Genomic DNA, 19,324 nt, shown 5'->3' on the forward strand with positions numbered 1-19,324 from the left:
AAAAAAAAATTGGTGCTTTTAAAAACAGCTTTAGTAGGAATGATTCTTGCTGTAAGAATTTGTTCCCTCTTTTGAGATACTGCTTCCATAGGTGTAGGTCAAGTTCATCATATTGTATCAGATTACTCTTCTTTTCCTCTTCTGGTTGAGCTCTGATCATCTAGTTATTGAAGCCATGTCAAGTGGGTATTATCTGCAAGTGTGGGTGTTCTTGTGTACATGCCCTCTCTTTTTATCAGCTAAATGCTTCACTCTCCACATTGTAGGGCTTAGCTCGCCACTTCATTGCTGTTTTCCCTCACTTCCCCTTATCGGTAACAAGCGTGGTCACCAATCAGAGCGTGTATTCCCATTGAGTCAGTCTTGGAAGGGGGATTGCACTGAGGGGACCCGACCACTTGCCTCAATGTTTCCTAGGCAAGCAACCAGCCCATTGCTGTAGTAACAGTCCGTCTGCCTCCATTGTTCTGTATTTTTCCTTGCAGGTCGTTCTTTCAAGAAGTATTTTCTATCATTCTAGCTGTTTCAGGCTGGTCTCCTCGTCCTTTCAAGTGGAAATTTCCCTTCTCTGGAGATCTGGATGTGGTTCAGGCTTCTACCTATAGTCTTATATATTGCAGAGGCTCCACAGGAAGCCTCCTTCACTGGGCACGTTGTAACCCCATTTTAGGTATTCCAACAACAACAAAATGCAACAGTTACCTCTGTCTCCTAAACAAAGGTTTTGTTGGGGTTTGAAAGGTTTTGGATAGGAAAATACATGTTTATTCATAGGGATAGGCAGGGTTTTCTGGGAAATTACCCAGTTAGGAAGTGCAGTGCTAATTAATTGGTCGCATGTGCAGCATTTCTTCAAGATAGATTGCACCACATAGGCGTCTGGTAGGAGCAGACAGAACTTATTCTGGATTTTATGAGCATGCATGGTTCTTCGGAACCCTAGGTCATGTATCTCCCAGGGTTTGGTGTTCTCCTTTGCCCCCAGTAGAAGGTTTGTCCTTTAAAATTAAGCCTAGGTTAAGCAATCCAGTCCAACCTGTAAAATAACTCACAAAGAGGTAAAAAATAAAGAATTTTTTCTGGGTGCTCTTCCTTGAAGTCTTATATAATATGGGATTTTTATTTATTGTCTTTTATTTGTATTTTTTTCTTTTAAAATTTTTATTGTGAATTGAGTGAATATTTACAGAACAGATCATCAGTCCCACGGCCAATAAATCATATACTTTGTGTCATTACACTGAATGCAGTCCCTAATGTACCATCGTTTGTTATATGAAAGTTATAAGTTAACCATATTTCCTTCTAGTCTCTTTAACCCTTACACTCTTTCCAGTGTCTTCCACTACCTTTATCTCTACTGCACCAACTTCCCACCCATATTACTTCCTTTTCCATCACCCAAGTGAACGTGTGTCTACCCTCTACCCATCAAATAATTTTCCTTTCCCGACCACCTCTGGTAACCATCGTAAAATATTTCTTTTAGCAAGAAAACGTTTTCTTAACTTGTTACCACAGTGGTTGCATATACTGTTTGTCTCTCCGTGATTGCCTAATTTCACTTAGCAAATTGTCCTCCAGGTTCATCCATGTAATGAGTTTTCACGATTTGTCATTATTCAGTATATTCAGTGTGTTCAGTATATTCCATTGTGTGTATGTACCAAAGTTTGTCTCCATTCTGCTACCCATTGTCTCTTGACTGGTGCATTTAATCTTTTTATGTGAAAATATCCTCATTTTACTGTGTTATTTGAGGGACAGGTTTGATTTGTTGCTGGACATTTTTTTTTTCTTACAGAATTTTGTATATGTCAACTTATTGCATTCTTGCTTTGCATGGCTTCTGCTGAGAAATTAAGAGCTTTGCCTTATTGCCTCTCCTTTGTAGGTAACTTTTTTTTTTCTCAGCTGCTCTCAGGAATCATTCCTTGTTTTGGAAATTTTGTCTTGTTGGCTTTCTTTTGGGGTCTTATCCTGTTTGGGGGCTGTTTAGCTTCTTAAATTATCATCTGTCATATTTTATGATGTTAGGGAAGATTTTTTTCAGCAACTCTTCGACAACTTTCTGTGTGCTTTTTCTTGTATTTCTGTTATGGAATTTCTATCACCTGCAAGTTTTCCTTCGTGGAATCCCACATAAAATTTCAGACTTTCTTCTGATTTTTTCTTGTTCTTTTTTTCCCCCCCTCTAGGTTGTTCTTCTAGCTAACTCTAGTATTGAGAGATTTATGTTCAAACTCACTCATTCAGGCTTCCATTGATTCAAACCTCCTCCTTTGCCCTTTCAGTGTGATGTTCATTTCTGAAATCTATTAGTAGGTTTTGAATTGTTTCAGGGTTGGCATTGATAGTGTTTGCCTAAATTTTCTGAAGTTTTTTTTTTTTTAATGTGTGTCCTCCATGATATTTCTGTTGAAGGTTTCTAAATTTTTTTTTCTTTTTTTCTGAGTTCTTTCTCAGGTAGTTCCATTACCTCTTCTTCCTCACAAAGAGTTTTGAGCTCTGTATTTCAGTCATTTGAGCCATTCTCTCTTGTGTTTTTGTGTGAGCTAAAATCTTCTGTTGTCTTTAAGGCATTGGGTTATCATTGTATTTGTATTTAAGTAATGATTGTATGTTGGCGTGTTCTTAGGCTTTCACCAGTTGTCTCTTGGTAGATGAGATTAGGAGAATGGAAATGTGCTCACTGTATTGCATTTGCCATTTGTACAGCTCATCTGAGGGTGGATTTGGCTGGTGTTAGGCGATGTCTTGTTGATCATGTGTTATACAAGCTCATGTTGCCTCTTGCTCCTTGGGTAGAGTTGCAGAAGGTATGATTGTGGCTGATAATGTATGGGCATGATTGCTGTCTCCTGTCTCTTGGGGCAAGAGAAGAAAACACACACAGGAAAACAAAACAGAACAAATAGCAGCTAAAGCAGAATATTACTAAAGGAGAAGAAGAAACAAAAACAGGCAGCAAAAAGAAAATATTGTAAATACTATAATAGTTAAAAAGAGAAAAGAGGGACAGGAAAAAAGAGAAAAATAAGACAGAAAATAAAAACACTAAAAAATGGAATATGAAAAGAAAAAGATACTAGATAGTAGTAAAGTAAATTCAAGAGGAAAAAAGAGTGGGAATGATAAAAGAAGAAAAGAAAAGGCAGAAGAGGTAGAAAGGATTTAAATCAAGGGAAGGGAAAAGAGAAGGAGGAAGGAGAAGAAAGAATAAAAACAATGAAAAGAAAAACAACCATTACAGTTGTTGGACCGAGGGAAGAGAAAACTCTGAGGCTCCTGCTGGCCAAATAACTCACAAGGTGGATGAAGAAGGGATTTGATGGTTAAGTTCCCTGCCCAGATGGAGTTCCTGTAGGCCAAAAGTTTTGTCTATGTTCAGGTCATCCAATCCACAAGTAGTTCATGGCAGCTCTTCAGGTTGCTAGTTTTGGTATCTGTCAGAAACACGGGCAGTTGTGGCAAGGTGACTGATTCTGGCCAGGAGTCTCTGTGTGTTCTATAGACCTGGAGCAGAGCCCACCTTGATCCAGGCACCAAGGCAGCACAGTGGGTACCCACCTTACACTGGCTCAAACCTTGCATGCAGCCCTGAGCTCCTGGAGAGGAGATGAGGATTGGGGCTATGCCTCACCTCTGTTATTCAGGGGAGCTTGGGGAACAAGAAGGAATCCCACCTTTTCCGTCTCCCATGTGAATCTGTGCTGCCAGGCCACCATCTATCTGTCCCTCCAAAGTTCCTCGACATGACGGTGCCACGTCTAGGAGGCAGTTCATTCACCAGCCATTCCCCTTCGTTTTCCACCCCTGTTCAGATTCTCCTCCCAGTAACTCAGTCCACTTCTCTGACCTGTCCTCTGAAGCTCAGGGTTCTAGCATTGTCCTCTGTTTCTGTTTCATATGATCTGTATTTTTTGTTGTTGGTAAGTGTTGCGGAGTCAGTTACAACTTATCGATCTTTGTTGGAGAGGATGTGCATCATATTTCTGCCTAGTCCACCGTCTTGCCAGAAGTCCTCTTGTACACACTTGAAGTTTTGCTTTTTAAATATTTGTATTTGATTCAGAATAAGCAAATTCCCATGGGAAGATCTTTCCAAGAATTCGATTTTGTATGAGTCTTAGAAATCATATGTATCTTGAATCAGACCGTTGACTTTTTCCCCCCATAGTGTTTTTTGCTCTGAAGTATTGGAATACTCAATACTCACAACAAGTCCCAAAATAAGATATACTCACTCTCTTGTCTACATTGAAGCCTCAGGTATTTAGTTATGTTCTTGTAAAATTTGTGTCTAAACTTGTAAAAAATTGTATTTCACCTGCCATTTTTTTAATGCAGATAATATTGCTGTTTTTATAGCACCAAAGTAATTTAGGATATATACCAATTTTCTAGGTTGTCAAGATTTGTATTTCTGGTTTAAAGGTCATCTGTGTTTTCTGAAGTGCAGCAAGCATTTTTCTAACAGGAAATCATTATGAATAAGTTATGTTCTCTCATTTTTTGCTTCTAGTGAAAGCCCTGTGTAAGGAATGTGTGGTAGAACGTTGCCGTGTGTTACGTCTAAAGAACCAACTAAATGAAGATTACAAAACCGTTAATAATCTGCTAAAGGCAACAGTCAAGGGGTAGGTTACATATTGCATGTTATAATAAGCTAAAACACTTTCAAACTAACTTAGTATTTATGGAAGAGAGAATTTGGTTTTTTAGAAGAATGGTGGGTTGTAGAGCCAAGTCTAAAGGGAATTTTGCAGTGTTTGTCATTGTGACGAAGATAAAGCCAAACCACATAACCTTTGATATTGTCTTCATCCATTAGAGAGAAAGATGCAAAAATGTGTATTTGAGGCTTGACCAAACCACACAATCTTAGCCTGTATTCTGACATAGAATTATAGAGCCCTCACATTAGAGAAACATCCTGGCTGGTTGGCTTCATTTTCTCTCTTCATGAAACTTAGTGTGTTAAGGAATGGTACCCAGTAGAATATTCTTGTTAGAAATATCCATGGAGTATTTTTCAACTCAGAACCAATAGAATCTGGTAGTTGATAAGATGGTATTTACTGTGTATGTATTATGTCAGAAGGAACCCTGCTAGTGCTATAGGATAAGCACTGGACAGCTAACTGTGAGGTCGGCTGTACAAACCCACATCTTCTCTGCTGGAAAAAGATGAGGCTTTCTGCTTCCATTAAGATTTACACTCTCAGAAACCTTATATAGTTGGAATTGACTTGATGACAGTTGGATTGGGTTTTTGTTTGGTTTATATTTTAGGCCTGATGCCACTGTGGACTCATTGTTGGGCAAGTAGCCACAGTTCAGCAGTTTAAATCAACCTTCTGCTTCCTAGGAAAAATATGAGGGCTATCTGCTCCTGGAGAAATTTCCAGTTTTAGAAAAATTCAAAGGAGCCGTTCCACTCCTATTGTTGCTATGAGTCAGAGTCCAATGGATACTTCTGTGTTTTGGCAGTGATGTGTTTCATTTAAGTTGAGAATGAATAGAAAAAGTTTCCTCCACATTCCCAAAGATAAATCTAGTTGACTGTTTCTGGTTGTTCCACACCAGCCTACCAATGACCCTGAATGTATGTTTGTATAGAGATAGGTATGTTCACAGGTGGTATGACTACTTAAAAGTACACCTGTGTGTAATTATGAATGGTAATCAAATGAAAGAAAGTAGTTGATTGGTCTGATTGGCAAAAATATAGATAAGGGAGAGATATGAGAAGTAGGATAGTATTGAAGATGAAAACAAAGTATCAGATACCTACAATTAAGCAAAACAAAATGTTTGTTACTGAGGAGTTGCTGTTAAGTGCCATCTATTTAGTTCAAACTCATAGCTACCATGTATAGAGTTTCCAAGAAGCAGCTTAGTGGGTTTGAACCACCAACCTTGTGTTTCAAAGCAATCTTGTGGTCCATGCTTATCCTACAATACTATATCAGGACTCCTACTGAAGAGTAAAACTGGTCAAAATAAGGAAGTAGGTTTAAAAAAAAGAAAAGCCAGCACAGCAGTTGATTTTGAATGTTTATAGTTCATTTAACTTGTGGCCTATACAAGGAAAGAAAAGGACATTGGCAAACATTAACTGCATAGTTTAACATTCTCTGTGTTCCACAGCAATGACGGGTTTTGGGTGGGGAAATCCTCCTTGCGAAGTTGGCGCCAGCTAGCTCTTGAACAACTTGATGAGCAAGATGGTGATATAGACCAAAGCAACGGGAAAATGAATGGCAACACCTTGAATAAAGGTAACATGTTAAATCTGTATTCAGGTGGTTAGGAATTGTAATAAAAATCAACAGAATTTTAAGCATTTGTTTTTAGAAAAATTAATTTAATTTCTAACCATGTATTAATTTTAAAGACAGTTTTTTACTATACCAGAAACCTCTCCGAACAAATGAAAGAAACTGTAAAATTTAGCATGGGCTTAGCAACTCACCTGTCAAATTTTTTATAATTTAGCATGTTTTGGGCTCAGGTTCTCTCTAGGTAATTACATGCAAAATTAATTTTAGTTTCACTCCAAGTTACCATATTTAAGACAGGTAAGTGTCCTGCAAATGGTTCAGTACATTTTAGTTTTCGATTATTTTTAAGTAAATGAACGTGTACTTCTGTGGTTTTTTATCATAGTGGAAGGGCCTCTAGTTAGAAGCTTTTTGCTTCATATTCTTGTGTCTTGAGTTATCTAAAGCTGTGCCATCACATAGAAAATTATGTTGCCACAAGTTAAATGAAAATGTTTAGTCCCTTCTGACTCACAGCCACCCTATATAGGGTTTCCAAAGTGCAACTGGTGTGTTTGAGCCTCTGACCTTATAGTTAGCATTGCAGTTCTTATCCAACAGTGCCAGGAAAATTTACTAATTGACAGGTGATACAAACATGATTATTTCACTTAATTTTCTTATCTTCAAACATTAGCAGTTTATATATATGCATCCAATACTCGTTTTGTCAGTTTGTAATACCATGGTAGCTAGCATGTTGCTATAATTCTGGAATCTATGCCATCAGTATTTTAAGTTCCAGCAGGGTCACCCATGGTGGACTCGTTGAGTTCCAGTAGAGTTCATAGTAGAGTTGACTGTGATGACTTGAATGGAGTAAAGCCCACAGGATCTTCATTTGCTGACTGGGCATAACTGAAAATGAGGGAAATGCTAGGTGCGATCGAGTCAGCACTGACTCATTGCAACCCTGTGTACAACAGAACGAGACACCATCTAGTCCTACACCAACCTCACAATCGATACACCCGAACCCATTGCTGCTGCCACTGTTCCAGTCCATCTCATTAGGGGTCTTCCTCTTTCTCTCGGATCCCCCACTTTACCAAAGATGATACTGTTCTCTAGGGGCTGGTACTCCTGATAATATGTCCAAAATACGTGACTTCCTAACCATTCTGGCTTCCAAGGATCACTCTAGCTGTACTTCTTCCAACACAGATCTGTTTGTTCTTATGGCAGTCCATGGTACTTTCAGTATTCTCCAACACAATAACTCAAATGACATTAGTAGTTCTATACTCTTGCATATTTACTGTCCACTTTCATATGCATATGAGGTTATTGAAAATATCATGCCTTGGATCAGATGCACCTTAGTCCTCAAACTGACATCTTTGCTCATTCATACCTTAAAGAGGTCTTCAGCTGCAAGCAGATTTGCCTAATGCAATATGTCATTTGTTTCTTGACTGATGCTTCCATGAATGTTGATGGTTGATCTGAGCAAAATGAACTCTGCCAACTTTAGTCTTTTCTCCATTTATATGGATGTAATAAGCATCCATTAATAATCAGAAGACGGAGTCTAGGGAAACTGAAATTTGTCAAAAATGAAATGGAACACATAAACATAGATTGCCATCCTAGGCATTAGTGAGCTGAAATGCACTGGCATTGGCCATTGTGAATCTGACAGTCACATAGTTTACTATGACAGGAATGAGAAACTGAAGAGGAATGACGTTTTGCATTCATCCTCAGAAAGAGCATTTCAAGATCTGTCATGAAGTATAATGTCTGTTACAGTATAATAACCATATGCATACAAGAAGACCAGTTAATATAACTATTATTCAAATTTACGCACTAAACACTAAAACCCGTGATAATGAAATTGAAGAATTCTTCTAACTTCAGTTTGAAATTGATCAAATATACAATCAAGGTGTATTGATAATTTTTGGTGATTGGAATGCAGAGGTTGGAAACAGAGGATATATCAATGGTTGGAAAATATTGCCTTGGTGATAAGAATGATGCTGGAGATCACATGATAGAATTTTGCAAGACCAATGACTTCACTGCAAATATCTTTTTTAAACAACTTATAAGATGACCATAGATCTCACCATATAGAATACACAGAAATGTGAAATTGACTACATCTGTAGAAAGAGAGGTGGAAAAGCTCCATATCTTAAACCAGAACAAGGCCAGGGGCAGACTGGAACAAACCATCAATTGGTCATATGCAAATTCTGGCTGAAGCTGAATAAAATTAAAACAAGTCTATAAGAGCTAAAATAGGACCTTGAACATAATCCCACCTGAATTTAGAGCTCATCTCAAGAACAGATTTGATGACTTAAACTCTAATGGCAGAAGAGTTACGGGATGACATAAAGAGCATCATACAGGAAGAAAGGTTGTTGAGAAGACAAGAACGAAAAGACCAAACTGGGTGTCAAAAGAGACTCTGGAACTTGCTCTCCAGCATAGAGATGCTAAGCAAGTGAGAGAAGTGAGATAAAAGAGCTGAATGGAAAATTTCAAAGAGCAGTTTGAGAAGATAAAGTCAAATATTACAATAAAGTGTGCAAAGATCTGGAGTTAGAAAATCAAAAGGGAAAGAACACACTTAGCATTTCTCAAGCTGAAAGAACTGAAGAAAAAAATTACAGCCTTGACTTGGACTTGAAGGAGTCTATGGAGTCCTGTTGTGGTGCTGTAAGATAAACACTGGACTGCATGGTCGGTGTGATTCGCAGTCAGTTGCTCAAATTCTCCAACCACTTAATGTAATTGCTGTCAGTAAGTTGTTTGCATGTGAAAAACTGAGTGGTATATTTACAATAGCAGCAACAAAGGAGCAGCTGCGGAGACTGCAAATATACAACCAAATACTTTATGGGCTTGGTGTATTTATTGGTTTGGAGTTTTAGAATCATGATTTCAGAGGACTTCTCAATTAATTGCCTTAATAATCACGTTTAGTGCTTTTTTTTAAAAATCCTAATTCCTTGAGTAGTCAGTGCCTGTAGTCTTAAAAGCTTGCAAGGATACCAGTCAATTAGTCTCCATTCTCTCCTTGTATAACAGAAAAAGAAATGGAATGTGTGGCAAATTGCCATCATGCAAACCTGCTTCCTTTACCTTGAGACCGAAACTGGCTACCATCACTGAACACTTTGATCCAAATTCTATAGAAGAACCCTAATCAAAAGGGAGAAAAGGCACAACAGAATTTCAAATTCTCATTGACTTCTGGAGACTAGATCAAACCCTGAAATTTGTCCTGAGATAATCTTTAAACTTTAAACCAAAAATATCTCAAGTCTTAAAACCAAACAGTTGTTTAGCTTAATGTACAACAAATGTCTGCCTTGTGTATTGAGCTCTTTTAAGAACTATTTTCATGGGAGCCAATTGACAATAGCAAAAGGAAAGGTTAGGTAGTAACTTTTAGGAGAACAGTGAATTTTTGTGTTAAAATGGAAGAGTAACGGTTTGGAAAAGGGTGGTGAGAAAGATTGCACAGCTTGAAATGTTAGTCACTGTTGCTGAATTGTACATATAAAAATTGTTTCATTGGTGTATATTGTTGACAATAAAAATAAAATGGTACAAAAATATACATAGTAGAACTTGAAAATCCTTCCACCAATTGTATAATCACTGTGAATAGGGACTTTTTAATAATGGCGCTCATATAGACACAATTATGCATCTTTCCTTTACAAAATGTGCAATTCTCTATTTAATAATTGTATTTTATTGTGTATTTATGATTAGTTTAATTTTAGTTTTTTTATAGTTACTATATAAGCATAGAATTTTTGCATAATGTTTAGATTGTTTCTAAAAGCTAAATTCCCTAGTAATTGCTGTGCAGAAAATTATGGCCTTGTGTAATTGTAATTTACTGATATGTAATGGTACTTACTGGTAAATTTCCTTTGAACATGTGGTACCATTGGTTCTTCCTGCTTGCTTCTGTCAAAATGAAAATGGCATCACTAGTTATCAATCTTTTCTAATCTGATAGATGAAAATGGACAATGTTGATTTATGTTTGTCAAAATTATAATTGGAGTTGATCATCTTCACATATTTGAGAAGCTATTTGTATGTGTCATATCCATCTTTTAGCCGTTTTTTTCTACTCAAGTTTTTTAATGGTTAGAAAGTATTTTTATGTAATAATTGTATTAATGTGCTATGATATGTACTTAACCTTGAAAATCTATGGAAACTTAACCTGGAAAAACTAATCTTCTGATACGTAAACACTGTCTTTTCTTGGCATCTTGGTCAGTGATGTAGTGTAGATGAGTAAGAAGGTATTAGAGGAGAAATATTAATAGAAAAAGGAAAGCTCTTAAGATTTTTTGTTTGACGTTAAAGATCAAGTTCTTATTTAGGTAGGCGGAAATGACATGACATGTAGATGATTAACTTGAAAACTTTAACTAGGTATGTATGGATACATTGTTTTTCCAAAGGGAAAAGGCATATTTTCTTGCATACCCCCCCCCAAAAAAAGTCATCGATTCCATCCACTCCCCTGCGCTGGAAGGGAATGAAATGTAATACCTTTTCACAGAAAGAAATGGGTAGGAATCAATCACTTGGGTCAAATTTTCAGAATATTGTTTTCTTTGTTTAAAATTGTGCAGGGAGTCATTTGTGTTACCCTGAATTTACAACAGCCAGCACAGTATTATCTGTCTTTCTTTTAATTAGATGAAACAAAGGAAGAAAGAAAAGAAGAAGAGGAGGAATTAAATTTTAATGAAGATATTCTATGTCCACATGGTAAGCTAGATGTGCCAATTGTCGAACAAATTTTACATATAAGTATTTTGTGGAACATTTCACACTTTCATTTTCGGGACTACACTCTAATGGGACAGTTCTTGTGGAATAACTGGTTTTCTGAACTATGTTTGCTGGGATTTCTAAGCCCTTTTGAGTGTCAATTTCCATTGCCTGCTTTCATGTTAACCTCCCCCACTATTTATTCTCTCCTGAAACAACACCACAAAAACCTTAATACCAAATAGATTTTTTTTTCTGTTTTCTGAGGAAATCATTGAAGAAGCATTTTGTCACTTGTCACACTGAGGACCTCTCGGGATGTGAGGGAGAGAATTTCCGTGACTATGTATCCAATTTGAACATGTTGCGAACAGGCTTTTTATATTTCATGTTATTATTCAGTCTATGGCTTCGTTTCTTTTTAATCTAATAATATAGTGAATACTTACTGAGTACGATGATGAATCGGGCTGCGAACCTCAAAGGTCAGCAGTTCAAAACTGCCAGCTGTTCCGTGGGAAAAAGATGAGGCTTTCTGATCTTGTAAAGATTACAGCCTCAGAAACCCTGTACAGGGTTGCTGTGAGTCGGCACATCACCACCACCACCACCACCACTTAATTACTCTGAACTATCAATTCCAAATTCTTACTGAATCCTGGTTATTTGATTTATGTACACGGGAGCTTCCAAAAGCTCATTGAAAAATTCAGTTATCTTTTATTTAAGTTTTTCCACAAAGAAGTCCCCCTTTCTAAGTTCTCTCATATTTCTTACTTGGTTTCAAGAAATTGGTGTTCACTGCCAATGAGAAATTTTACAAAATAATCAGGCAGATGATTGATTCTGCAAAGTCTGCCCAGTGTTGACTTCCTTAGAACTTTCTTTCGTGTAAATAGTCTATCCCGGGAAAAATTGGATCCAGAGAAACTAAAATGCCATATTTGTGTGTGGCACTATAAGATAAGCACTGGGCCACAAATTCAGTTTGAACTGCAAGGCTGGTGGTTCAAACTCAGCAGCCACTCCTCCAAAACCCTATACAGGGTCACTGTGAGTCGGAAACGACTCAACAGCACTCAACTCAGAACTCCTTAATAGATTCGTTGTTATTGTGACGTGTCCCTGAGTCGGTTCCAACTCACAGTGACCCTTTGCACACAGCAGAATGAAACTGCTGGTCCTGTGTCATCCTTCTAATTGGTAGTTTGAGCCCACTGCTGTTGCTACTGTATCATTCCACCATGTTGGTGTCTTCATCTGTTTGTCTTACCCTCCACTTTACCAAGTACTATGTCTTTATTTCATTAGGAACCAATGGATGATGTGTCCCTTACACTAGCCCTCACATAGCATGCGTCCTTCATGACACCAGTGGTAATAGTTGTCATTTTGTATTCTGGTTTTTTTTTGCACTTGGTCTCACTGTACCTTAAGCCTAAAAGATGAGTGGCATTCTTGTTTTTTAGGCCATATAAGTAGGAAGGGGTCATCCTGAGATATGTGGGCTTTGTTCGTGTGCATTCCAAAGCCATCTGTTCTTTCTATTGTATCACCCTACCTGCCAATTTGTCTCTCCATACACAAATGTGAACAAAGATGAAACCCTTTAAGTACTAAACAGCAGGAGTAAATAAATGGGAAAGGTGGAATGAGTAGCCAAAAGTAGGTTCTTTTTTCAAATGATGCTTTCTTATCGGCTCTTTTATCTTTCGGAACATGTGTGTGTATCCTAACTACCTCCAGTTTGAGATTTATGGAGTCTACCACAAAATACTAAGATTTTTGCGTGGTGCTGCCAACATGGTAGAAGCAGTGACAGAACACAGATTGTCATTTTACTCCTTAGTTCATTGACTGTTACTTTACCCATCTACCCCTTGTCTTCTGTTGTAGCTTCTATATTGACAGCTTTGACCAGAAAGCGTGACAGAGCTGATGTGATTTCAGGATCCATGCTGCTTTGCTCAGCTCCTCAAAGATTGTACACAAACACTATTTTTTGAGACCTTTAGCTTGATCTGCAACTCAATGGCATTTTGATGTCATGTTTTGTGATCTGATATTTTAAGTAGGATAGTTCTGTACCTTTGTTTTTGGCTTGTGTCGCTGTCATCTGTCTGTGTGCTGTTTCAGCAGTTTTGGCTTTTCCCAGGGCAGGCTATTTGACCTCACTTAAAAATGCATTTCACTAACTGACTTTGTATTTAATCCACTTCTATACATGTATTGATGGAAGTTGTTAAGTGCTAGTGAATTTGCTCGTGACTCATGACAACCTTAGTATAATAGAACAAAACTTTGCCTGGTCTTATGTCATCATCATGATAGAATCATGATGAAAGCCAGAACTGGATGTTGTTAAGTGCCATTGAATCTGTTTCGACCCATAGCGACCCTGTATAGGGTTTCTGAGGAGCAGCTGATCAGCTTGAACCGCCGACTTTGCAGTTCAAACGGCTTTGCAGTCTGGTGCATTAACCCACAGCGCCACACCAAGACTCCTAGAATTGGATGGGACTACTTTATTATCTAAAGGAGCTCTGGTAGTGTAGTGGTTACGAATCAGGCTGCAAGCTGCAAGGTCAGCAGTTCGAAACTACCAGCAGTTCCAAGGAAGAAAGATGAGGTGGTCTGCTCCCGTAAAGATTTACAGCTTCGGAAACCCTGTGTAGGGTTGCTATGAGTCGGAACCGACTCCACGGCACATAACAACAACAACAACTTTATTAACTAAGTCTTGTAGGTTTCTACCTTTGACAAGTTGCAGTCTTTATGACTTTTCTAACACTGTTTTGGAGCCCTGATGTGGTACTGTAGGATAAGCACTGGTTGCTTTAAGCACACCAACCGCTCCTTGGAAAACTTAGAACAGGGTCACTATGAGTTAGAACTGACTCGATCACACTTAGCAACAACACTCTTATTAGTGAAAATGGACTCTGGTGTGGCACTGGAATATCAGCACTCGACTGCTGCACTCAAGGTTGGTGGTTCAAACCCACCAGCTGCTCCTCGTTAACCCTATTACAGGGATTGCAATGAGTCAGAACTGACTTGATGGCACTTAACAATGACAAAATTAGTAAAAGTTTGAGTTTTCCTTTTCTGACAGGTTTCTGCCTTAAGCAGGTTCCAGCTTTTCCAGATTTTACTGAGTTTGGTGTGTTTGTGCCCACAATTGTGATTATTGGGTCAGCTCATCTCATTGAGGGTTTTCTGCAAGGTTGGCAGCTCGAGCACACTGTCTGCTCTCAGACCCCCTTGATGAAATGGGTTGACAGAATGGCTCCAGCAGTGAGCTTAAGCATAGGAATTTTGATGATAGCCCAGGCTGGGCAATATTTCATGCTGTTGTACAGAGGGTTGCTAGAAATCGAAACAGAATGAACAGCACACAGCAGTTAGCAAACATGATGCTCTCTTCTAGTGTTGGTAGTAGTACTAACAGTTCTAATAGTACTAGTAACGGTGGTATTATTAGGTGTGTTGAGTTGGTTCCAACTCATAGGAACCCTGTGCACACAGAACGAAACATTGAGGATCCTATGCTGTGCTCATAATTACTATGTTTGAACCCAGTGTTGCAGCCACTTTGTCAGTCCATCTGGTTGAGGGTCTTCCCCTTTATTACTGACCTTCCACTTTACTAAGCGTGATGTCCTTCTTGAGTAACTGAGAAGTCCAAAGTATGTGAAATGAACTCTCACCATCCTTCCTTCTAAGAGGCATTGCACACTGCGATACAGATTGTTTGTTCTGGCAGTTCATGGTACTTTTGAATATTCTTCACTAACAACATGCATTGATTCTTCTCCATGTTCCTTATTCACATACATACGAGGTGATTGAAAATACCATAGCTTGGGTCAGGTGCTGTTCAAGGTTTTCAGTGACTAACCCTTCAGAAATGTTCACCTCTCTGTCTTCATAGCGTGAATTGCTCTGGAATCTCCACTGAAACCTGTCCACCATGTGTGACCCTGCTGGTATTTAAAGTTCTAGTGGCATAACGTCCAGCGATTCACATACCGCCACAGTGCTACAAACTTACAGTCGATAGGTGAACTTTCTAAGTCTTTTATACATCAATTCTTTGAGGTCCGTAGTCACTTCCAGTTTACTGATGAGTAAGTAAAGTGAGCCACAGAGAAGTGAAAGTTACATGCCCTGGGTCACACTTAGTATACATAGTTGTTTGCCTAAGTACACAATTCTGTGTTGGAAATGATTTTTCTTCTTATGTTTAAAGGACTTGCTATAGCTTTCAGTGTACTATGTGTAAGCCCAGAGCTATTCTTTGTATGTCATTATTTTTTCTTTCCGTTCTGCAGTATTATGAATTTTCATAGTAGTCAGCCTTGTGGTTCTGTTTACTTTTTGGCACTAGGCACCCGTGGAAGCTGTGTGTGTGTTGGGGCTTATTGAATGTGAGCTTCATTATTTCATGGAAATACCCTCTTGGGCTGCTTAGATTTTTCCACAGTACCTTCTAGTATACTTCTTGCCTGGCAAATGTAAACCTGTTATCAGTGTTTTGGGTTTGCAGAAAGAAGGCAGTTTAGATATATTTGCATTCAGTATGCAAACATTTTGGACCCTGCTTTGGCTGTGTAGGATAAACACTGTACTGATAACCAAACTAACCTCAAGGTCAGCAGTTCACACCCACCAGCTGATCTTGCAAATCATATACAGATTCTTACTGAATTTTCATTGTACACAATAACAACAATGTCAACATTTATTTACTCATCTTCTTGGCTCATTTCCAGTGTTTTGATGTCCCTTAGGGTAGAGGCCCTCCTTTAATGGAAGAGAAGAATTTGTGAATACAGTGAGAATGTTGTTGTTGTTGTTAAGTGCCATGGAGTCAGTTCCGACTCATAGCGACCCTACACAGGGTTTCCGAGGCTGTAAATCTTTACGGGAGCAGACCGCCTCATCTTTCTCCCGCGGAACCGCTGGTAGTTGACAGTGAGAATCTTGTTGTTGTTGTTGTTAAGTGCCATCGAGTCGGTGAGAATATAGACTATTAATCCAACTTCTTATTAATTAACCCCACCTTCACCAACACTTCACATACCACGTTACATCAGTTCCTGCAATGTGTCAGCTGTCATTACTCCTTGACCTTGGCCAACTTAGAATTCATTTTTCTTGTCTCATTCATCTGCTTTCAAGCTTTTAGTTGCTCTTGTTCCCTTTCTGTTCTCTTTATGGCTTTGGAAAAGAAAAATCTCTACTGGGATTTAATTTTGATACAGGAGGCATTGAAATTAAATGCAGGTTTAAATGACCATTTTTATCTTGAAGTCTATTATTTTAAAAATAAAATCTCAACGTATTTCCAATGCCCTGCAAATATTTAATATATCATAGATTCGATGTGACTTCATCGTTACATTGTATTCCATTAGAGGATGTTCTGCTATAGCAAAGATTATTTATTGGTAATGTGAAGCAGCTTTCTTATATATTTCCGTTTGTTTTTTTACTATTCCTTTAAGTAAACAGTCTTCCTATAACTTACAGTAATTATTACCTAGTTTTTAAACTACTTTGCTTAGTGTTGCTGTTAAAGTTGGTTATGATTCCTAGTGTGCCACAGAATGAAATACTGCCTGGTTCTGCATCATTCTCAGCAATCTTTGCTGTGCTTTAAGAAGGTGTATTCTGGTTGTACTGCTAGAATAGCTCGTTGTTGTTGTTGTTAGGTGCCATCGAGTCGGTAGTGATCTTATGCACAGCAGAACGAAACACTTGCCCGATCCTAGGCCAACCTCACTACTATTGCCATGCTTGAGCCCACTGATGCTGCCACTTTGCCAATCTGTCTTGTTAGGGGTCTTCCTCTTTTTCTCTGACCCTCCAACTTAACAAACATGATATCCTTCTCCAGCGACTGGTCCCTCCTAACAATATGTCCAAAGTATGAGAGACGAAGTTTGGCCATCCTGGCCTCCAAGGAGCACTCTGGCTATACTTCTTCCAACACAGATCTGTTGGTTCTTTTGGCAGCCCATGGCACTTTCAATATTCTCCTCCAACACCATAACTCAAAGGCATCAATTCTACTGTCTTCCTTATTCACTTTCTAGCTTTTGCATGCATGTGAGGTTATTGAAAATACCATGGCTTGGGTTAGGTGCACCTTAGTCCTCAAGTTGACATCTTTGCTCTTCAACACTTTAAAAAGGTCTTGTGCAGCTGATTTGCCTAATGCAATACATCATTTGATTTCTTGACTGCTGCTTCCATGAATGTTGATAGTTGATCCAAGAAGAATGAAGTCCTTGACATGTTTAATCTTTCCTCCTTTGATAAGAATGTTGTTTATTGGTCTAGTGGTGAGGATTTTTGTTTTCTTTACATTGAGATGCAATCCATACTGAAGGCTGTGCTGTTTGATCTTCATCAGTAAATATTTTTAAGTGTTCTTCACTTTCAGCAAGCAAGGTTGTATCATCTGCACGTCGCAGGTTGTTAATGAGTCTTCCTCCAATCCAGAATCCAGAAACAGCTACAAGCATACATTGACAGAGAACTTCCAGAGGTTCAAGCTGGATTCAGAAGAGGCCGTGGAACGAGGGATATCATTGCTGATGTACAAAGGATCTTGGCTGTAAGCAGAGAATATCAGAAAGATGTTTACCTGTACCTTATTGACTATGCAGAGGCTTTTAATTGTGTGGATCATGTCAAGCTATAGACAACATTGCGAAGTATGAGTATTCCAGAACACTTAATTGTGCTCATGAGGAATCTGTACCTGGACCAAGAGGCAGCTGTTCGAACAGAACATGGGAACACTGAATGTTTTAAAATTAAGAAAGGTGTGCGACAGGGTTGTATTCTTTCACCATACTTACTCAATCTGTATGGAGCAAAAAATCCGAAAAGCTGGGTTCTATGAAGAAAAACGTGGCATCAGGATTGGAGGCAGACTCATTAACACCCTGAGATATGCAGATGATACAACCTTGCTTGCTGAAACTTCTTCTGGTAGTCCATGGTATATTTAATATTCTTGGCCAGCACCATGATTAGAACGCATCAGTTCTTTTTGGGCAGTTTGTTTGTTCTTCTTTGACTGTTTCCATTGTCATCTGAACTAGATTTTGTGGGTTCTCATCCAGACTCTAATTTATTATTCACTAAATTTCTGTTTCCCCTGAAAAATATATGGGTATTAGATTGTCCACTTATGTTTAATAAATTAAGTCCTTGATGATTGGTTAGATCTTACCTTGGAAACTGTTTTAAACTGAATCTTTTTCTTCAGATTAATGAAATTATATTGTTTATTGCAGGGTATAAGTATGTTTTCTAATAAATTCATGTCACAGATAAAAGTTAATTATTATAACATCATTGTTGTTGTTGCTAAGTGCCATTGTGTCGGTTCCAATGCATAGCAACCCTGTCTAGGGTTTCCAAGGAGCAGCTGATAAAAGATTGGACTTGGTGACCTTGTAGTGCAAATGGACTTTGTGGTCTAGTGCTTCATCCTACAGTGCCACATTAGGACTCCTGTAAGATCATGGACAGTAGTAAAATATATGTAATTGTAGAGTCTTTGTGCTGGTTACCTTGGGAACTCTGGAAGATCCAAGAGGTCTGGAACTGCAGAGTTGGTTTGAACCACAAGATTAGCAGTTTAAACCTACCAGCCGCTCCTAGGATACTCTAGACAGGGTCGCTATGAGTTGGAACTGACTGGAAAGCACTTAAAAATAACAAAAAAAAAATTTTAATGGTATGAAGCGGAACTTAGAAGCTTGGCTATGAGGTTGAGTGTAGAACTTCTTATTAAGGCTGTTCTTTGTTTTTGTCTGCTTAAAAGAGTGATGCATATCCAACATAAACCCTAGTCACTCAGGAAAAGTATCTCCTACATCAAAACAAGAGGCAGCGTATCCATAGTTCCTATGGATTCTTTTGAAAACTGATATATCAAATATTGTTAAAATACTTTTGTTTTCCATTGGATCCTGTGTGGCATTGTTGGATAAGCACTAGACTGCTAACTGCAAGGTCAGTGGTTCAAACCCACCGGTGGCTCCTTGGAAACCCGCTACAGGATTGCTGTGAGTCAGAACCAACTTGGTGACACAAAACAGTTGTTTTCTTTATTCTCTCCTTGTGTTCTTAGTCAGATAGGGCCATACCACACACAGGGAGAAGTCTTAAAAATACAGAAATCATTTCAAAATGATAAATGCCTTAGAATT

At 38.4% G+C, this 19,324-nt stretch overlaps 1 protein-coding gene across 2 annotated transcripts in view; it reads left to right on the forward strand.

The window, feature by feature from the left end:
- The window catches only part of USP48 (ubiquitin specific peptidase 48), a 126,059-nt gene that overhangs the window by 73,489 nt on the left and 33,246 nt on the right, over positions 1-19,324 (forward strand). For both annotated transcript variants that reach the window (XM_006862339.1, XM_006862340.1), the window contains exons 13-15: positions 4,526-4,640; positions 6,154-6,284; positions 11,016-11,087. In XM_006862339.1, coding sequence (XP_006862401.1) covers positions 4,526-4,640; positions 6,154-6,284; positions 11,016-11,087 — 318 coding nt within the window. The remainder of the gene's footprint in view (positions 1-4,525; positions 4,641-6,153; positions 6,285-11,015; positions 11,088-19,324) is intronic.

This window comes from Chrysochloris asiatica, unplaced genomic scaffold (genome assembly GCF_000296735.1).
Source record: "Chrysochloris asiatica unplaced genomic scaffold, ChrAsi1.0 scaffold00047, whole genome shotgun sequence".
Lineage (NCBI taxonomy): Eukaryota > Metazoa > Chordata > Mammalia > Afrosoricida > Chrysochloridae > Chrysochloris > Chrysochloris asiatica.